The 16,860-nt window shown below is 39.3% G+C and overlaps 1 protein-coding gene and 1 pseudogene across 1 annotated transcript; one reads left to right on the top strand and one right to left on the bottom strand.

Annotated features, from left to right (window-relative positions):
• The first annotated feature begins 2,385 nt into the window (after window positions 1–2,385).
• Window positions 2,386–2,479, top strand: LOC140960609 (U6 spliceosomal RNA; annotated as a pseudogene).
• A 4,481-nt stretch (window positions 2,480–6,960) lies between these two features.
• Window positions 6,961–7,992, bottom strand: LOC140959320 (uncharacterized). The gene has a single exon (XM_073417180.1). It carries the CDS (start codon window positions 7,990–7,992, stop codon window positions 6,961–6,963), a length of 1,032 nt encoding a protein of 343 aa, XP_073273281.1.
• Window positions 7,993–16,860: the final 8,868 nt, after the last annotated feature.

Below are 16,860 nucleotides of genomic sequence, written 5' to 3'. Positions count from 1 at the left end.
GTGAGAATCACTTGGAAAGTCCATTATGGAGGGTTGTTTAGTGCACTCTACCAAGAGCACCTATCTACATGCTCGGACATCACAATGTCTCCTACCAATGAAACAAGGTACTTACATCGCAGATACTAGTCTCAAACTCGTACGGCCTATATCCTTCTTAGCAGCGGTTGAATCGACTAGGAACTGTTTAGAATATACAGTATTCCAAATATGAGTTTCATGATACTCATCATATGAGCATCTCATAATCTTTCTACTATTTGTATATTCAAGGACTTTATCTATGCAACTAACATGGGTATACAGATAAAGAAATGCCAAAACATTAATTTCAAATATTATGAAAATTAAGATTGTTTATACATAGAGTTTCAATGTGAACCCTCGGCCAACACTTGGCTCGATGGACACCTACTCTAACAAAATACGCTAGGAAAATATCTGGCGATCTCGACATCCTCCAGTCTCTGACTGACTGGCTCAGATACTGACACAATACTACCTAGAAATGCTTGGAAACCTCTCTTCATTAGTTTCCTCGCACAAAGACAAGAAATGATTTACGGCATTTGTTTGTTTCTTGATGCCTCAAAAATAAAATATTTTCCGCTTGGCGGTCGAACAGACACTGACCTCTGCCGGAAATCTATCGAAGCTCCATTTGACAAAAGCCAGTCTATGCCCAGAATGATGTCAAACTTAGGCATCAGTAGCACAATCAAAACTTGCTGAACATCATTCTTCTGCAAACGAAGCTCCAAATTCTTTACTATCTTCGAAGTAAACATCTGATCACAGAAAGGAATCAAAACTCTGAAGCCCAAATCCACGGTCTCTGGTAAAATTCCCAGTCGCTGGACAAAAGTCTCGGATATAATGAATATGTAGCTCCTGAATCTAGCAGTGCATATGTGGCTACACCTGAAATAAATATCCTTCCTGCGAAAAAATATACCATCAAATCCATTCAAGCCTAATAAATTCGAGAAATTCTATCGACAAACCCATAATTCTCGAAAATTCTCCAATTAAATCCTTAATAATTCTCGAAATTATACGTTTTAACGAACCAAAATTCTTAAATTAATCAATTCAACCCTTAAATCCATCTAATTAGAGCATGAAACCTATTAACCTCTAAGTATTTGATCGCAAAAGTAATTCCACTAAACAACTTAACATTTCATGTAATCAAAGCAACTAAAAAAAATTCTAAGCAAATAGGTTACAAGTGAGCACTGTCGAGTCTGGCTCTGCTTCTGCCTCTTCTGCATGCATAACATAGGCCCTACTAGTAGTAGGCACCTTATTCCTTGGGCAGTCTGCAGCTTTGTGGCCTTTCTCTTTGCAGATAAAGCATTTGAACGTCCCTTACATACACTTACCGTAGTGAAAACGGTTGCATTGGTTGCAAGGCTTCCTCTCCTCCTGTCTCAGGGCACCTAGATTCTGAGGGGTTTTCTGCTGCCCTGGTTTTTTGAACTTACCTTGGCCTCTGCTGCCCTTGATTCCTGGGAAGTCCTGAAAAGTGCTTCTTATTGGGCTGAGAACTCGGCTGAGCCTGCTGCCTCTTCCTCTGCATCTCAATATCAATGTCCCTCAAGGCCTACTCTTCTTGAATGGCACAGCAATGGCAACATCATAACCAGTCGCCTCATCAGCATAACATCCCTGTGAATGGTAGGTCTGAGGCCATCCATGAAGTGCCTCAGCTTCTCTGCTGTATCCCTTGTCATGGTCCAGCCCACTTGTGATATTGTCCGCTTTGGCACGAGGCCTCACGGCTTTAAACGCATCACAACGTGCGACGTCCACATACACGGGCTCTGATACCAAATGTCACGGCCCAGCCCACTTGTGATATTGTCCGCTTTGGCCCGAGGCCTCACGGCTTTAAAACGTGTCACAACGTGTGGCATCCTCACACTAGCTATGATACCAAATGTCACGGTCCAGCCCACTAGTGACATTGTCTGCTTTGGCCCGAGGCCTCACGGATTTAAAATGCGTCACAATGTGCGGCGTCCACACACACTGGCTCTGATACCAAATGTCACGGTCCAGCCCACTTGTGATATTGTCTGCTTTGGTCTGAGGCCTCACGGCTTTAAAATGCATCACAATGTGCGGCGTCCACATACACTGGCTCTGATACCAAATGTCACGGCCCAGCCTACTTGTGATATTGTCCGCTTTGGCCCGAGATCTCATGGCTTTAAAACGCGTCACAACGTGCGGCGTCCTCACAGTGACTCTGATACCAAATGTCACGGCCCAGCCCACTTGTGATATTGTCCGCTTTGTCCCGAGGCCTCACGATTTTAAAACGCGTCACAACGTGCGGCGTCCTGGCTCTGATACCAAATGTCAAGGCCGAGCCCACTTGTGATATTGTATGTCACAAGAAATGGTCCAGAGAAGATTAGCATGGCCCTGCGCAAGGATGACACGCATAAATCGAGAAATGGTCCACATTTTTGGGCCGCAACATTTGGTTCCAGAGCCAATGTGAGGATGCCGTACGTTGTGACGCATTTTAAAGTCGTGAGGCCTCGGACCAAAGCGGATAATATCACAAGTGGGCTAGGCCGTGACATTTAATATCAGAGCCAGTATGAGGACGCCGCACGTTGTGACGCGTTTTAAAGCCGTGAGACCTCGGGTCAAAGAGGACAATATCACAAATGGGCTGGGCTGTGACATTTGGTATCAGAGCCAGTGTGAGGAAGCTGCACGTTGTCACACGTTTTAAAACCGTGAGACCTCAGGCCAAAGCGGACAATATCATAAGTGGGCTGGGCCCTGACATCCCTCGCAATAAGGGGCACAAAGTGACAGCCCCAATCAAACTTCTTGATAAATTCGGTAACCACCAAGTCCCCTTGTCGGAGACTCATGAACTCTCGAGTCAGTCGACCTCTGACATCTGCCGGAAAGTACTTATTGTAAAAAAAATCCTTGAACTGGTTCGATGTGAGAGTAGCCAGATTCACCCCATTCGCTGCTCCCTCCCACCATAGAGATGCATCATCTCTTAGCATATATGTAGCACATATTACTCGATCCACATCTCTCATGTCCAGGTATTGAAAAATGCATCTCCAGCGATCGAATCCAACCCTCGGCCACAAACGGGTCAGTGTTGCTGAAACGACCTCGATTTTTTTTTTTTTTTAATATCTAAACCATAACTTCTAAATTTCTAAATCAAATCCTTTAACATAATCATGAATCCTAATAAATTAACAATTTAAAACTCAAGTGCATAAAATAAATCCTAAATCATCACCTAACCAAAACATCCTAAATTGACCTTTGAAAAAATCACTAACAATAAAAATAAAGCATAAGAATTCTCTAATAAAAATCATTAACATAAATCTTTAAATCTTAAATCTATTAAACTAGTGCGGAAACATAAAGGCCCTCGGGTGTGTACTGCTGCACTCGATCGACTCAATCGTCACCGCCTCCAAAAATCATCAAATCCTGCATCATACAAACCTAGTGAGTCTAATGACTCAGCACGTTCTAAACATAGATAACAAATAATACATATACAAACACATGCATTTAAAAATCATATTTTTATTTAAAATAGCTTTTGAAAATAAATAAACCATTTTAAAATCCTTTAAAAATCATTTAAGCATAATTAAATCATAAATAGAAAAATCATTTTAAAATAACTTTAAGCATAAATAAATCATTTTAAAAATAGCTTTAATCCTCATCGTAAATCATATATCATAAAATCATTTTTATCATAAGCTTTCAATCATATATCATTTTGGGTGAAGTTTGATCCTTGAAAGTGACTAGCTTTTATCCTTTGGTCGACTGCAGTCTTAGCTCCACATGGTCCATGGGGGTGTGCACTAGGCTCCACCGTGGAAATACGATCGTCGGGATCCCTCGGGGGCCTTTTCCCATAGACCAGGTCCCTCTGGGGCCTTGGCCCGTAAACGGGGTCCCTCTGGGGCCTTGGCCCGAATATGGGTTCCCTCTGGGGCCTTGGCCCTCACGTCATCTCCACAAAATCATATATCATAAATCATATCATTTGTCACAGTCAATTCACATCACTCAAAATATTTTTTCTTTTCTTTTAAAATCATAAAATAACATAGCTTTCCAAAAATAACATTTTAAACAGTATAAATTGCACAGCTTTACCATAAATAATAAAAATACATATTATAATCAAAATCATCATTTTAAATCATAAAATATCATTTAACATGCGTTATGATCCTTCGGGACGCTGCCAAGCGTTTCCGTATTTTCTTAAGTGTAAAAAGACCGTTTTGCCCCTGAACGTACAAATTCTCGAATTTATCTTTTTCGCACTTTTAATGACATGGTCTTATTCTAAATAATTATTTAAGCTTACACGAATTTTCTCATATTTTTATTTTTCTTAAATCAATGACTTTTAAATTAATCTTTAAATAAGACATATTAACGCGTTTTAATCTCGATTTAAACCAAACCTTAGTATAAAATTCCCAAATTAAAAACTTAGACTTTTAATAATTATTTAAGCTTAAACCTAATTTTTCATAATTTTATAAAGCTTAAAACTAGGATTTTCAATTAATTCGTTAATTAACGTTTCGTGCGACGATTAAATCCCGGAAATTTCCAAAACTCATTATTTTGATCCCAAATTTTAAAAATAACATTTTTAGTATTTATTCTACCCTTCCAAGTCATGAGCCACACCCGTGGAGCCATGGATTCAATTTTAGTTCTTTAATTTTCGAAATTGACACATAATCGAACACACCGAGCCATATCCCAAAATACTCGAGCCACGCCCGAGCCACCTCCAGCCAAACCCGAGCCAACCCACCTATGCACCCTCCTGACCAAGCCCAAGCCCCTGAACCTAGCCCTGGATCGCTCAAACTAACCTGGAACCGAAGCAAAAAATCTGTGCGTGACCCTCTTCCCTAGCCCAAGACTCCTAGCTATCAAGGACTCGTCCAGCCCTCTAACCACTGAACCACCATGACCCTAACCGACCCTAGACCACGCGCATACTCGACCCAGACCATCCCAGCCCCTGTACCCCAAGCGTGAAGCCTCTGAACTTAGAAGACACAAGCTGCGCGTCTTGTGCTTCTTCACGGTTCCAGCTTCTTCCCTGGAGCCAGCTGCGACCCAGCTGCACCAGCCCCTAGCCCGACCCCTGACCATCATCCTTAGACCCTATAGGACCTATCTAACTCGCCCAAGCCCCTGAATCGCGCTGCAACCCTGCACCGGACAAGAGCTGCGCACGCCACTACTTTAGCGTGTGGATTCCTTCTTGTGTGGGGCTTCCTACTCGAGCCACCACCGAGCCCAAGTCCTCCTGACCTTCACTGGACCTACCTAAGCCTTCACCCAGACCACCTAGCCCAGCCCCAACCAAGCTGCAGCCCCTTGTACAGGAACCGAACGTGAGTAGTGCTTGGGGAGAGTCCTAACTTTCGTGGACTCCTCCCCAGCCTGAACCATGAGTCCTAGCCATGCTAGGACTCTTCCTAGGACCTAGCCACGACCCTTAGGACCCAACCCACAGCCCTGGTCGAGCCCCAATACCCCATGCAAAAGAACCGACTCAAGAAGACAACACACACAAGCCAACCCACTTACGTTTCCCCCTTTTCTTTTTTTTTTTTTGAATCTTTCTCACGGTTTCAGCTTGATTCCTTTCAATATTTATCATGTTTTGTCCATAATTTACCATATTTTATCATGTTTTGGCAGCGTGTCCGTCGGATTCAAACACGTTTTCAAAATAAGCGTGAAATCGTTAAAACTTTGAAAAATACGTATCGTACCGTAAAATAATCGAACCCATGTAATTTTTCATGCATAATAAAATAAAACACACATAATATGATTTGTATGATGTTTTAAAAGAGTTTAGGAACGTGCCTTTGCGTTTATAACGCTCGATTATTCGATCGTAGGCGAGGGTGCGACGTTGGACGACCGGACGACGAAGAACACAAGCTTTTCTTTTCCTCCAATTTTTTCAAAAATTGTGGTGTGTGCTTGAGGGTGAAATCGGCTGATGGAGGCTGAATTATTAGGTTTAGAAGACCTAAAACACTAATTTATAATTAAATTAACATGTTAAATGTGCTTTGGTTTGGGCTTGCAACTTAAGGGTAATTGGACCTACTTAAATTAATTAAATTGGGCCCAATAACACTTAATTAATTAAATAATAAGAGTTCATAAAATTAGTTTCCATAAAATAATATTTTTGATCTTTTAAAACTCCTTGTTTGCCCAAAACCGGCTTCCCGGGAAAAATCAAGTTCAACTCGTAAAATAATTTGAACTCCAACATTTTTAGGAAAATTAAATCATTTTTAAATCATATTAGGAAGCCTCGCTATTATTTAATGAAAAATAAATATTTTTGTCTTGGTCGTCCCCGATCTCCTTCCCCTGCCTATTATCGAATATTCGGGTAAAATCCTTAATTTCATGAAATCATGTCATATTATCATTTAATCATGCAATCACATTTAATCATCTAATAAAATATCATGCAAGCATTTAAAAATAATTAAATAAAACAATTAAGCAATTAAAATAATTTTGCATGCATGTGGTTTACGTAGGTTGGTTTTTCGGACGTTACAATTATCCCCCCCTTAAATTAAATTTCGTCCTCGAAATTTCCTTGGCTTGATGATTGTAAAGCTTAGATTTCTTTATCCACCTCCAACTTAACCTCTAACTTAAATCTTACTCCTCAATTCGGTCCCCAAAATCTTGGAAATCATAATACTAACCCAAAAATTTCCCAAAGTTTACTCCTAAATCCTTCTCAAGTAGTGCATGCACCCTATCCTTCTAAGTTCTTCGACATCCCAAACAATTCCCCTAACCCAATTTAACATTTCATGCAAGAAAAGCATCGGAAAAATGTTAAACAGCTAGGTTACCTCGAAATCAGTGTAGTGCCGGCTCTGTCTCATCCTCTGCAGCTTGTATCACATAGACTCTTCCAGTAGTGGGTTGCTTGAACGTTGGACAATCCTTAGCCTTGTGTCCCAAATCTCCGCATTTGAAGCACTTGTAAGTGCCCCACAAGCACTTACCGGAATGTGGACGATTGCACTCTTTGCACAGTGGTTTGTCATCAGCCTTTGGAACATTTCCTCTTGGTGGTTGCCCTTGTGGTTTTGGTGGTTCTGGTTGCTTTGGTGATCCCGTGTGAGGCTTTTTATTGCTCTGATTGGCTTGCTGAGCACGATTCCTCTTTCGCTGCATCTCCCAATCAATATCTTTGAGTGACTGCTCGGCTCTGAAGGCTCTGGACACAGCAGTAGTATAATCAGTAGGATCGCCAAGCATCACATCACGTCGGATAGTCGGCCTCAAACCATCTAGAAAGTGTCGTAATTTCTCCGCCGCATCATTGGCAATTAAGGGCACAAAGTGACATCCCCTATCAAACTTCTGCACAAATTCGGCAACCGACCAATCTCCCTGACGGAGACTCATAAACTCCCTCTTAAGCCTAGAACGAACATCGGATGTGAAGTACTTGTCATAGAATACCCTCTTGAACTCCTCCCAAGTCAAAGTCGCCATGTTCACTCCTCGCTCCGCTCCCTCCCACCATAAGGAAGCGTCGCCCTTCAACAGATAAATGGTACAGCGAACTCGGTCAGCGTCCGCCATGTCCATGTAGCGAAAAATCACCTCTAAAGATCGAATCCATCCCTCAGCAACGAATGGATCAGTAGTGCCATGAAACTCGTCGGGGTGCATCCTCCTAAATCTCTCATAAACTGCCTCTGGTCTAACCCTTGCTCCATCTCCTACATGTTGCTCAAAGAAACGGGCCATACCGGCTAGTACACGGGCACTAGCATCCTGAACAGGTGGAGGCCGTGGAATATTCCCCTCCTGTCTAACCTCGTCAGTCCCTTCCTGTCTAACCTCATCAGTCCTACGCAAAATCCTTCTAGGAGGCATCTCTGTACACATCGTCCAACCACGTAACCAACATGCATTTAAAATTTTTTTTTTTCATGTAGCATGCAACAATCATTTATATCATATATCATATAATCATTTAAAAGAATTTTAGCATATAAAATATAAAGCAGTAAAACTCACATATTTGAGGCGTGACTTCTTCAGCTTCTCGAAGTGACAGTACACAACCCTTTGGGGATCCTTGGCTCTGATACCAACTGAAACGACCTCGATTTTTTTTTTTTTAATATCTAAACCATAACTTCTAAATTTCTAAATAAAATAATTTAACATAATCATGAATCCTAATAAATTAACAATTTAAAACTCAAGTCCATAAAATAAATCCTAAATCATCACCTAACCAAAACATCCTAAATTGACCTTTGAAAAGATCACTAACAATAAAAATAAAGCATAAGAATTCTCTAATAAAAATCATTAACATAAATCTTTAAATCTTAAATCTATTAAACTAGTGCGGAAACATAAAGGCCCTCGGGTGTGTACTGCTGCACTCGATCGACTCAATCGTCACCGCCTCCAAAAATCATCAAATCCTGCATCATACAAACCTAGTGAGTCTAATGACTCAGCACGTTCTAAACATAGATAACAAATAATACATATACAAACACATGCATTTAAAAATCATATTTTTATTTAAAATAGCTTTTGAAAATAAATAAACCATTTTAAAATCCTTTAAAAATCATTTAAGCATAATTAAATCATAAATAGAAAAATCATTTTAAAATAACTTTAAGCATAAATAAATCATTTTAAAAATAGCTTTAATCCTCATCGTAAATCATATATCATAAAATCATTTTTATCATAAGCTTTCAATCATATATCATTTTGGGTGAAGTTTGATCCTTGAAAGTGACTAGCTTTTATCCTTTGGTCGACTGCAGTCTTAGCTCCACATGGTCCATGGGGGTGTGCACTAGGCTCCACCGTGGAAATACGATCGTCGGGATCCCTCGGGGGCCTTTTCCCATAGACGGGGTCCCTCTGGGGCCTTGGCCCGTAAACGGGGTCCCTCTGGGGCCTTGGCCCGAATATGGGTTCCCTCTGGGGCCTTGGCCCTCACGTCATCTCCACAAAATCATATATCATAAATCATATCATTTGTCACAGTCAATTCACATCCCTCAAAATATTTTTTTCTTTTCTTTTAAAATCATAAAATAACATAGCTTTCCAAAAATATCATTTTAAACAGTATAAATTGCACAGCTTTACCATAAATAATAAAAATACATATTATAATCAAAATCATCATTTTAAATCATAAAATATCATTTAACATGCGTTATGATCCTTCGGGACGCTGCCAAGCGTTTCCGTATTTTCTTAAGTGTAAAAAGACCGTTTTGCCCCTGAACGTACAAATTCTCGAATTTATCTTTTTCGCACTTTTAATGACATGGGCTTATTCTAAATAATTATTTAAGCTTACACGAATTTTCTCATATTTTTATTTTGCTTAAATCAATGACTTTTAAATTAATCTTTAAATAAGACATATTAACGCGTTTTAATCTCGATTTAAACCAAACCTTAGTATAAAATTCCCAAATTAAAAACTTAGACTTTTAATAATTATTTAAGCTTAAACCTAATTTTTCATAATTTTATAAAGCTTAAAACTAGGCCTTTCAATTAATTCGTTAATTAACGTTTCGTGCGACGATTAAATCCCGGAAATTTCCAAAACTCATTATTTTGATCCCAAATTTTAAACATAACATTTTTAGTATTTATTCTACCCTTCCAAGTCATGAGCCACACCCGTGGAGCCATGGATTCAATTTTAGTTCTTTAATTTTCGAAATTGACACATAATCGAACACACCGAGCCATCTCCCAAAATACTCGAGCCACGCCCGAGCCACCTCCAGCCAAACCCGAGCCAACCCACCTATGCACCCTCCTGACCAAGCCCAAGCCCCTGAACCTAGCCCTGGATCGCTCAAACTAACCTGGAACCGAAGCAAAAATCTGTGCGTGACCCTCTTCCCTAGCCCAAGACTCCTAGCTATCAAGGACTCGTCCAGCCCTCTAACCACTGAACCACCATGACCCTAACCGACCCTAGACCACGCGCAGACTCGACCCAGACCATCCCAGCCCCTGTACCCCAAGCGTGAAGCCTCTGAACTTAGAAGACACAAGCTGCGCGTCTTGTGCTTCTTCACGGTTCCAGCTTCTTCCCTGGAGCCAGCTGCGACCCAGCTGCACCAGCCCCTAGCCCGACCCCTGACCATCATCCTTAGACCCTATAGGACCTACCTAACTCGCCCAAGCCCCTGAATCGCGCTGCAACCCTGCACCGGACAAGAGCTGCGCACGCCACTACTTTAGCGTGTGGATTCCTTCTTGTGTGGGGCTTCCTACTCGAGCCACCACCGAGCCCAAGTCCTCCTGACCTTCACTGGACCTACCTAAGCCTTCACCCAGACCACCTAGCCCAGCCCCAACCAAGCTGCAGCCCCTTGTACAGGAACCGAACGTGAGTAGTGCTTGGGGAGAGTCCTAACTTTCGTGGACTCCTCCCCAGCCTGAACCATGAGTCCTAGCCATGCTAGGACTCTTCCTAGGACNAACGCGCAGACTCGACCCAGACCATCCCAGCCCCTGTACCCCAAGCGTGAAGCCTCTGAACTTAGAAGACACAAGCTGCGCGTCTTGTGCTTCTTCACGGTTCCAGCTTCTTCCCTGGAGCCAGCTGCGACCCAGCTGCACCAGCCCCTAGCCCGACCCCTGACCATCATCCTTAGACCCTATAGGACCTACCTAACTCGCCCAAGCCCCTGAATCGCGCTGCAACCCTGCACCGGACAAGAGCTGCGCACGCCACTACTTTAGCGTGTGGATTCCTTCTTGTGTGGGGCTTCCTACTCGAGCCACCACCGAGCCCAAGTCCTCCTGACCTTCACTGGACCTACCTAAGCCTTCACCCAGACCACCTAGCCCAGCCCCAACCAAGCTGCAGCCCCTTGTACAGGAACCGAACGTGAGTAGTGCTTGGGGAGAGTCCTAACTTTCGTGGACTCCTCCCCAGCCTGAACCATGAGTCCTAGCCATACTAGGACTCTTCCTAGGACCTAGCCACGACCCTTAGGACCCAACCCACAGCCCTGGTCGAGCCCCAATACCCCATGCAAAAGAACCGACTCAAGAAGACAACACACACAAGCCAACCCACTTACGTTTCCCCCTTTTCTTTTTTTTTTTTTNTTTATAACGCTCGATTATTCGATCGTAGGCGAGGGTGCGACGTTGGACGACCGGACGACGAAGAACACAAGCTTTTCTTTTCCTCCAATTTTTTCAAAAATTGTGGTGTGTGCTTGAGGGTGAAATCGGCTGATGGAGGCTGAATTATTAGGTTTAGAAGACCTAAAACACTAATTTATAATTAAATTAACATGTTAAATGTGCTTTGGTTTGGGCTTGCAACTTAAGGGTAATTGGACCTACTTAAATTAATTAAATTGGGCCCAATAACACTTAATTAATTAAATAATAAGAGTTCATAAAATTAGTTTCCATAAAATAATATTTTTGATCTTTTAAAACTCCTTGTTTGCCCAAAACCGGCTTCCCGGGAAAAATCAAGTTCAACTCGTAAAATAATTTGAACTCCAACATTTTTAGGAAAATTAAATCATTTTTAAATCATATTAGGAAGCCTCGCTATTATTTAATGAAAAATAAATATTTTTGTCTTGGTCGTCCCCGATCTCCTTCCCCTGCCTATTATCGAATATTCGGGTAAAATCCTTAATTTCATGAAATCATGTCATATTATCATTTAATCATGCAATCACATTTAATCATCTAATAAAATATCATGCAAGCATTTAAAAATAATTAAATAAAACAATTAAGCAATTAAAATAATTTTGCATGCATGTGGTTTACGTAGGTTGGTTTTTCGGACGTTACAGTTGCTCCCAAACTCCTTCGGATTGAGCCTCCTGAACAGCTCATAAACATCCACTGGGGTCGAGGAGCCTGCTGAGCCTACTCCATCAATCGTGCTATACCCTCTAGAACTCGGGTAACAGGATCTCCTGGTGGCGGTTGTGGAAAAGATCGGTCACCCCCAGGGGTGCCATCCTATCTGTATATACTGGGAGCTCTTCTGTGAGGCATATTATCTGAATACAGTCCAAATTCTAACGTAACCAACATGAAATTCAATCTAGCTTTTAAATCATTTAACGTCAGCACATAGAATCATATCAACAGATATTGTAAAACATATATCATGTACACATGCAAATGGTAACATTAAAATAATTTAAAAGCATGCAATCTTACAGACTTGAGGCTAGATGATTGAGCTTCTGAAGCTGACGGTGGCACAACCCTCTACGAGAAACCTTGCTCTGATACCAACTAAAATATCTACTGCTAAACAGCTGCTGATTTTTTTTTCGAAGCTATGGCCGAAAGTACAAACATACTCATATACATATAAATAAGTCAAACCATGCATTTTGAAAGGTTATTCAACCACTAAATAAAAATAACAGCAGTTAAAAAATCTCAAATGTAACTTTAACTTAGAATTTACTATTTTAAAATAAACATCAAAATATATCTAGAAATATGACAATCACCAAAGCATGAAAATCATGAACATTTTGAAATACAGTTTAAAACCCATGTCTCATAATCATATTATGCGGAAGAAATGCAAGGTCCTCGGGTTTTCACGTGCACCCCATCTCAGCCTACTCAGTCTTCAGCGCTTCCAGTCTCCTCATCCACATGATCACCTGCACCAATCAGACATAGTGAGTCTAAAGACTCAACTCATCTGAACCATTATAACAAGTACATATATATATCATGCAACAGTGAAAAGTATTGTAAACAAAGTAACTTTCATAATCCTTAAAAGCATGAACATAAACATAAACATAACAAATCATGTCATATCGTATCATCATATATGTATTCATTTCCTTTATTGAATTCAGATTATTAGTTGTGACTTTCGTATCAGCTCTAGGTTGATGGATCCATCTATGTATAATCGCGGTACCCGGCGACGGGGACATCAACGACAGTTTTACCCGTCCACTGAGTCTTGGCCTTACATGTTCGTGTTAGTGTTCGTGATCGTATTAGTCACAACCAATTCACCTCCTTCAAAAACATGTCATCATATTCATCACTTGTAAAATTCTTGCATATACATACATTTCCTTAAAACCAAGCATGCAACGTGTTTTCCAGCATTATCATAAAAAATTCATATTCATAATTCCATAAACATTTTAAATATGCATTTTTCAGTTATCAGGGCACTGCCGGGACTGCTAACATAATTCGGGTGCAAAATGAGCATTTCCCATTCAAACTTATGAAACGCCTTAAAAAACTATTTTTAATCATTTCTCAAACGTAAACTTGAGCCCACACTTTACCTTCTATAAATCGTTTGAAACTTAGATTGGAGTCCCGGTTTTAACCCGAATCAACCCAAAACTTAACCATAGATAAACGAGACATGCTCACTAAAATCATTAACCCTCATTTTCAGGACTAGCGCTTAGGCACTGGGTCCGTAGCACTGTGGTGCTTGGTAAGCGCCTAGGCGCCATGCTCCAGCGCTGCGGCGCCAAATAGGCAGCGCCGTGCGAGAAAAACCTAAAACACACCTCGATGCAAAATTCAATATTACGGCCAACCATCTCGGACCAAGCTCAAACCAACCCTACCTAGACCACAACTGACTCTTCCTGAATTGCCCCAGCCGTGGACCTCAGCCCCATGCACTCGAATCCGCGCAAACCACCCGAATGCCCCTAAATCGAGCCACCAACAAGAAATTCGATCGGCTACCTACAAGAGTTGTTCCAGATTCAATCTCGGAACTTAAGACACATAAAAATCTGTTGTAAATCATGCCTCAACATCACACCTGGCAGCCTCTTCGAACCGTGCATAAACTGTGAACCATATGCATGTTTTTCAAAATAATTTCATGTAAAAACCATTCATATCAATAGATCTAAAATATCTCCTGCAAATACAATCAAAATCCATATTATGATGTGATCGATGCGAAAAAAAGGTTTAAGGCGTGACTTTGCGTTTATACGCTCAAAAAATAACTCAACGACGCGAGAGACGGGGAAGACCTTGGCTGCGTTTTTTTCTCACAAAAACCGAACAAAAGCTGCTGCCAACCGTGAGTGTGTGTGAGTGAACAGCTGCTGGACGTGAGAGGGGTGAGGGGGCTAGGGTTAGGTTAAAGAAAATATTGAAAGTAATTAAAAGAATGGGTCAAGTTTTGATATAAAAGAAGTTACTGACCTAGGCCCAAAACTCTTGCTAAAACAGGCCCATCAGGCACAAAAAAATGCATACGTAAAATATTTCGTTTTGATACGTTTTCAAAAATATTACCTGAACACTCAAAAAGTCCTTCGTTTTGCTAAAAATCGCCTACCGGTTTAAAAGTATGGTTCAACGTGTAAAAATATCTTAAAAATATCCATTTTCGAAAATTCAAAATAAATACACCATATATTAAATAATTAAAACAAATTATTTAATAAAATATTTTCCTTAACTGTCCCCGATCTCCGTTCTTCGTTCGAGCGTGACATACTGCTAAATGCTCCATGTTATGCAATCAAGTAAACCATGCCATAAAAACATGAAATCATGTCATAACCATGCATTAAATGCATTTAAAATAATTAAATAAACATTTTAATAGCACCCTAGATTTGCATGTAGTATGGTTACGTCGTTCAAATTTCTAGACCTTACAATGTCATTCATTCTTCCACTTAGGAAGAAATTCACTAAAAGATTTTGATTTATACAGCATTTTTACAAACCCACTTCGATTAGTACTTATCACTACCTAAATCGAAACTCTTATTGACAACTTAAACAATACTTATTTTGGTTGTCTTCAAAACTCTTGATTTAGATAGATACAACACAAATTTTCAACATATAGCTTTGAACGACTAGAATTGATGAAGTAGCGCAGTTTGTTCTTTGATGATCTGATATGAAATGTAAGCATGTGCTAGTATCACTTTGATACTTGAAAGAATAAGAGCGCTCAAAATCTTATATATTGCAGATTGTAAACATTTCAGCCTTGTTTATTCAATCTTTAATCAGCATATTTATAATCGAAAATCTCCAATGGTTGGGAAATTTCCCATGATCATATGTACTAACATCCGACAAGATGACTTAGTCAGCTTATCTTCATAGTACACTGCATTTAATGCTTCTTTGATTTTTACGACTTTGGCTTCTAAAAAATTTTATTGACTCTTCACATTTTAGGAAACATTCATGTCAATCAGGAGTTAGTAGGATATTGTGTATGATATGTAAATGCACCTTAGATGATAGTTATGTCCATCTAGGATCAGTCTGCGGCTTGATCTTATTAATACGGTCAAGTTGGATTGCAGTTTGAAATGGAACGACTTGATATAATCATGTGAGGCAAAAGAAATTTTTTGATTAAATATACAAGGAATTTAAGTAGTAATGGAGAAAAAAAGTAAAATAATTGAAAATTTTGATTATGAAATTTCATGATATGATAATTATCAAATACAATTGTTACTGTAGATGAAATATTGGAAAAATGAATTTTTTGTCTAGTATGTTTACTTCTTTGCGATTTTTTTTTGTATAATATCAAATTTTAGTTTTAGTTTTGAATCTTCTAATTTTTGGTAATTTAATATCTATTTTATCGGTAGTGTTGATGTCACACTACACATGTTAGTATCACATCAATTCCAGGTAAAAATTATTAAAATTACAAAAATAGTAAATATAATAGATTTATACTGAAATTTGACAATACAGAATACCAAAATCGCAAAGAGAATAACATATAGAATGAAAAATACAATATTTGCAAGTAATGTAAAACAATGTGTTGATGTCTTATTAGTCCATCAAGAAGTGGAGGATGAATAAAAAATCAAAAACTTTGAATTTTATAATTCTTACCAAGTCAATGTCAGTTGACTAATCAGATAATATATGTGCGGAAAGAAGCTAAACTAACAGATTGAACACTAAAAACGGCTAAGTAAGAAAAACAGTTGGGTTATCAAGAGTAGGCTGACTGAAATGTAAATAATACAAAAATATTTCTAATTAATGTTCGAAAATTTAAATAACTCCAACGTCACGTCATCCCTTCTTCTTCATAAGAAAGATGTTCGCTATAAGACTTTGGAAATTACAACTTTGGTAACAATCCGATTCGGCAAAGCTTTATCAGTGTCTAACTTAAACTTATAGTTTAGCTTACTTATTTAAATAACACTTAACATTGCATTAACTATCAGTTTACAAGTATTTCGAAATGAAAAATAATAAGCACAAATTGATCTTCAATAATATGATATAATACATTAATACCTAAGCGTGTGCTAAGAAATTTTTAAAGCAGTTGGGCTTTTAAAAGCTTAAATATTTGAACTTATGCCATGATTCTTGAGAGCTTAACTGATTTACAAGTTCCTCTATTTATAAACTTGGATCAAACGGCAAGTAAAATCCAATATTATATTTGTTCCAAATATGGTAGCCATTAATCCAGTCTTTTTCACGTCACCATCTTTTCTGACACTTTGTACAATGTAGACAGTGTTTGAGGATTTATGATAATTCAGATACTATTGGTCTTCAGCTATCAGTTCGATAGACTTAGATATCAGTTAAGCTTAAAACAAAATTTTGTCTTATAAAACTTTCAATTTAGTTTGTGTTCAGTTTAGCTCATTATTAGTTCAGTTTGATTCAATTTGTTAAATCATCAAAACTTAATTGATTCAATATATA

Source organism: Primulina huaijiensis, chromosome 15 (assembly GCF_012295235.1).
Source record: "Primulina huaijiensis isolate GDHJ02 chromosome 15, ASM1229523v2, whole genome shotgun sequence".
NCBI classification, from domain to species: domain Eukaryota; kingdom Viridiplantae; phylum Streptophyta; class Magnoliopsida; order Lamiales; family Gesneriaceae; genus Primulina; species Primulina huaijiensis.
This window is presented reverse-complemented; position numbering and strand designations above follow the sequence as displayed.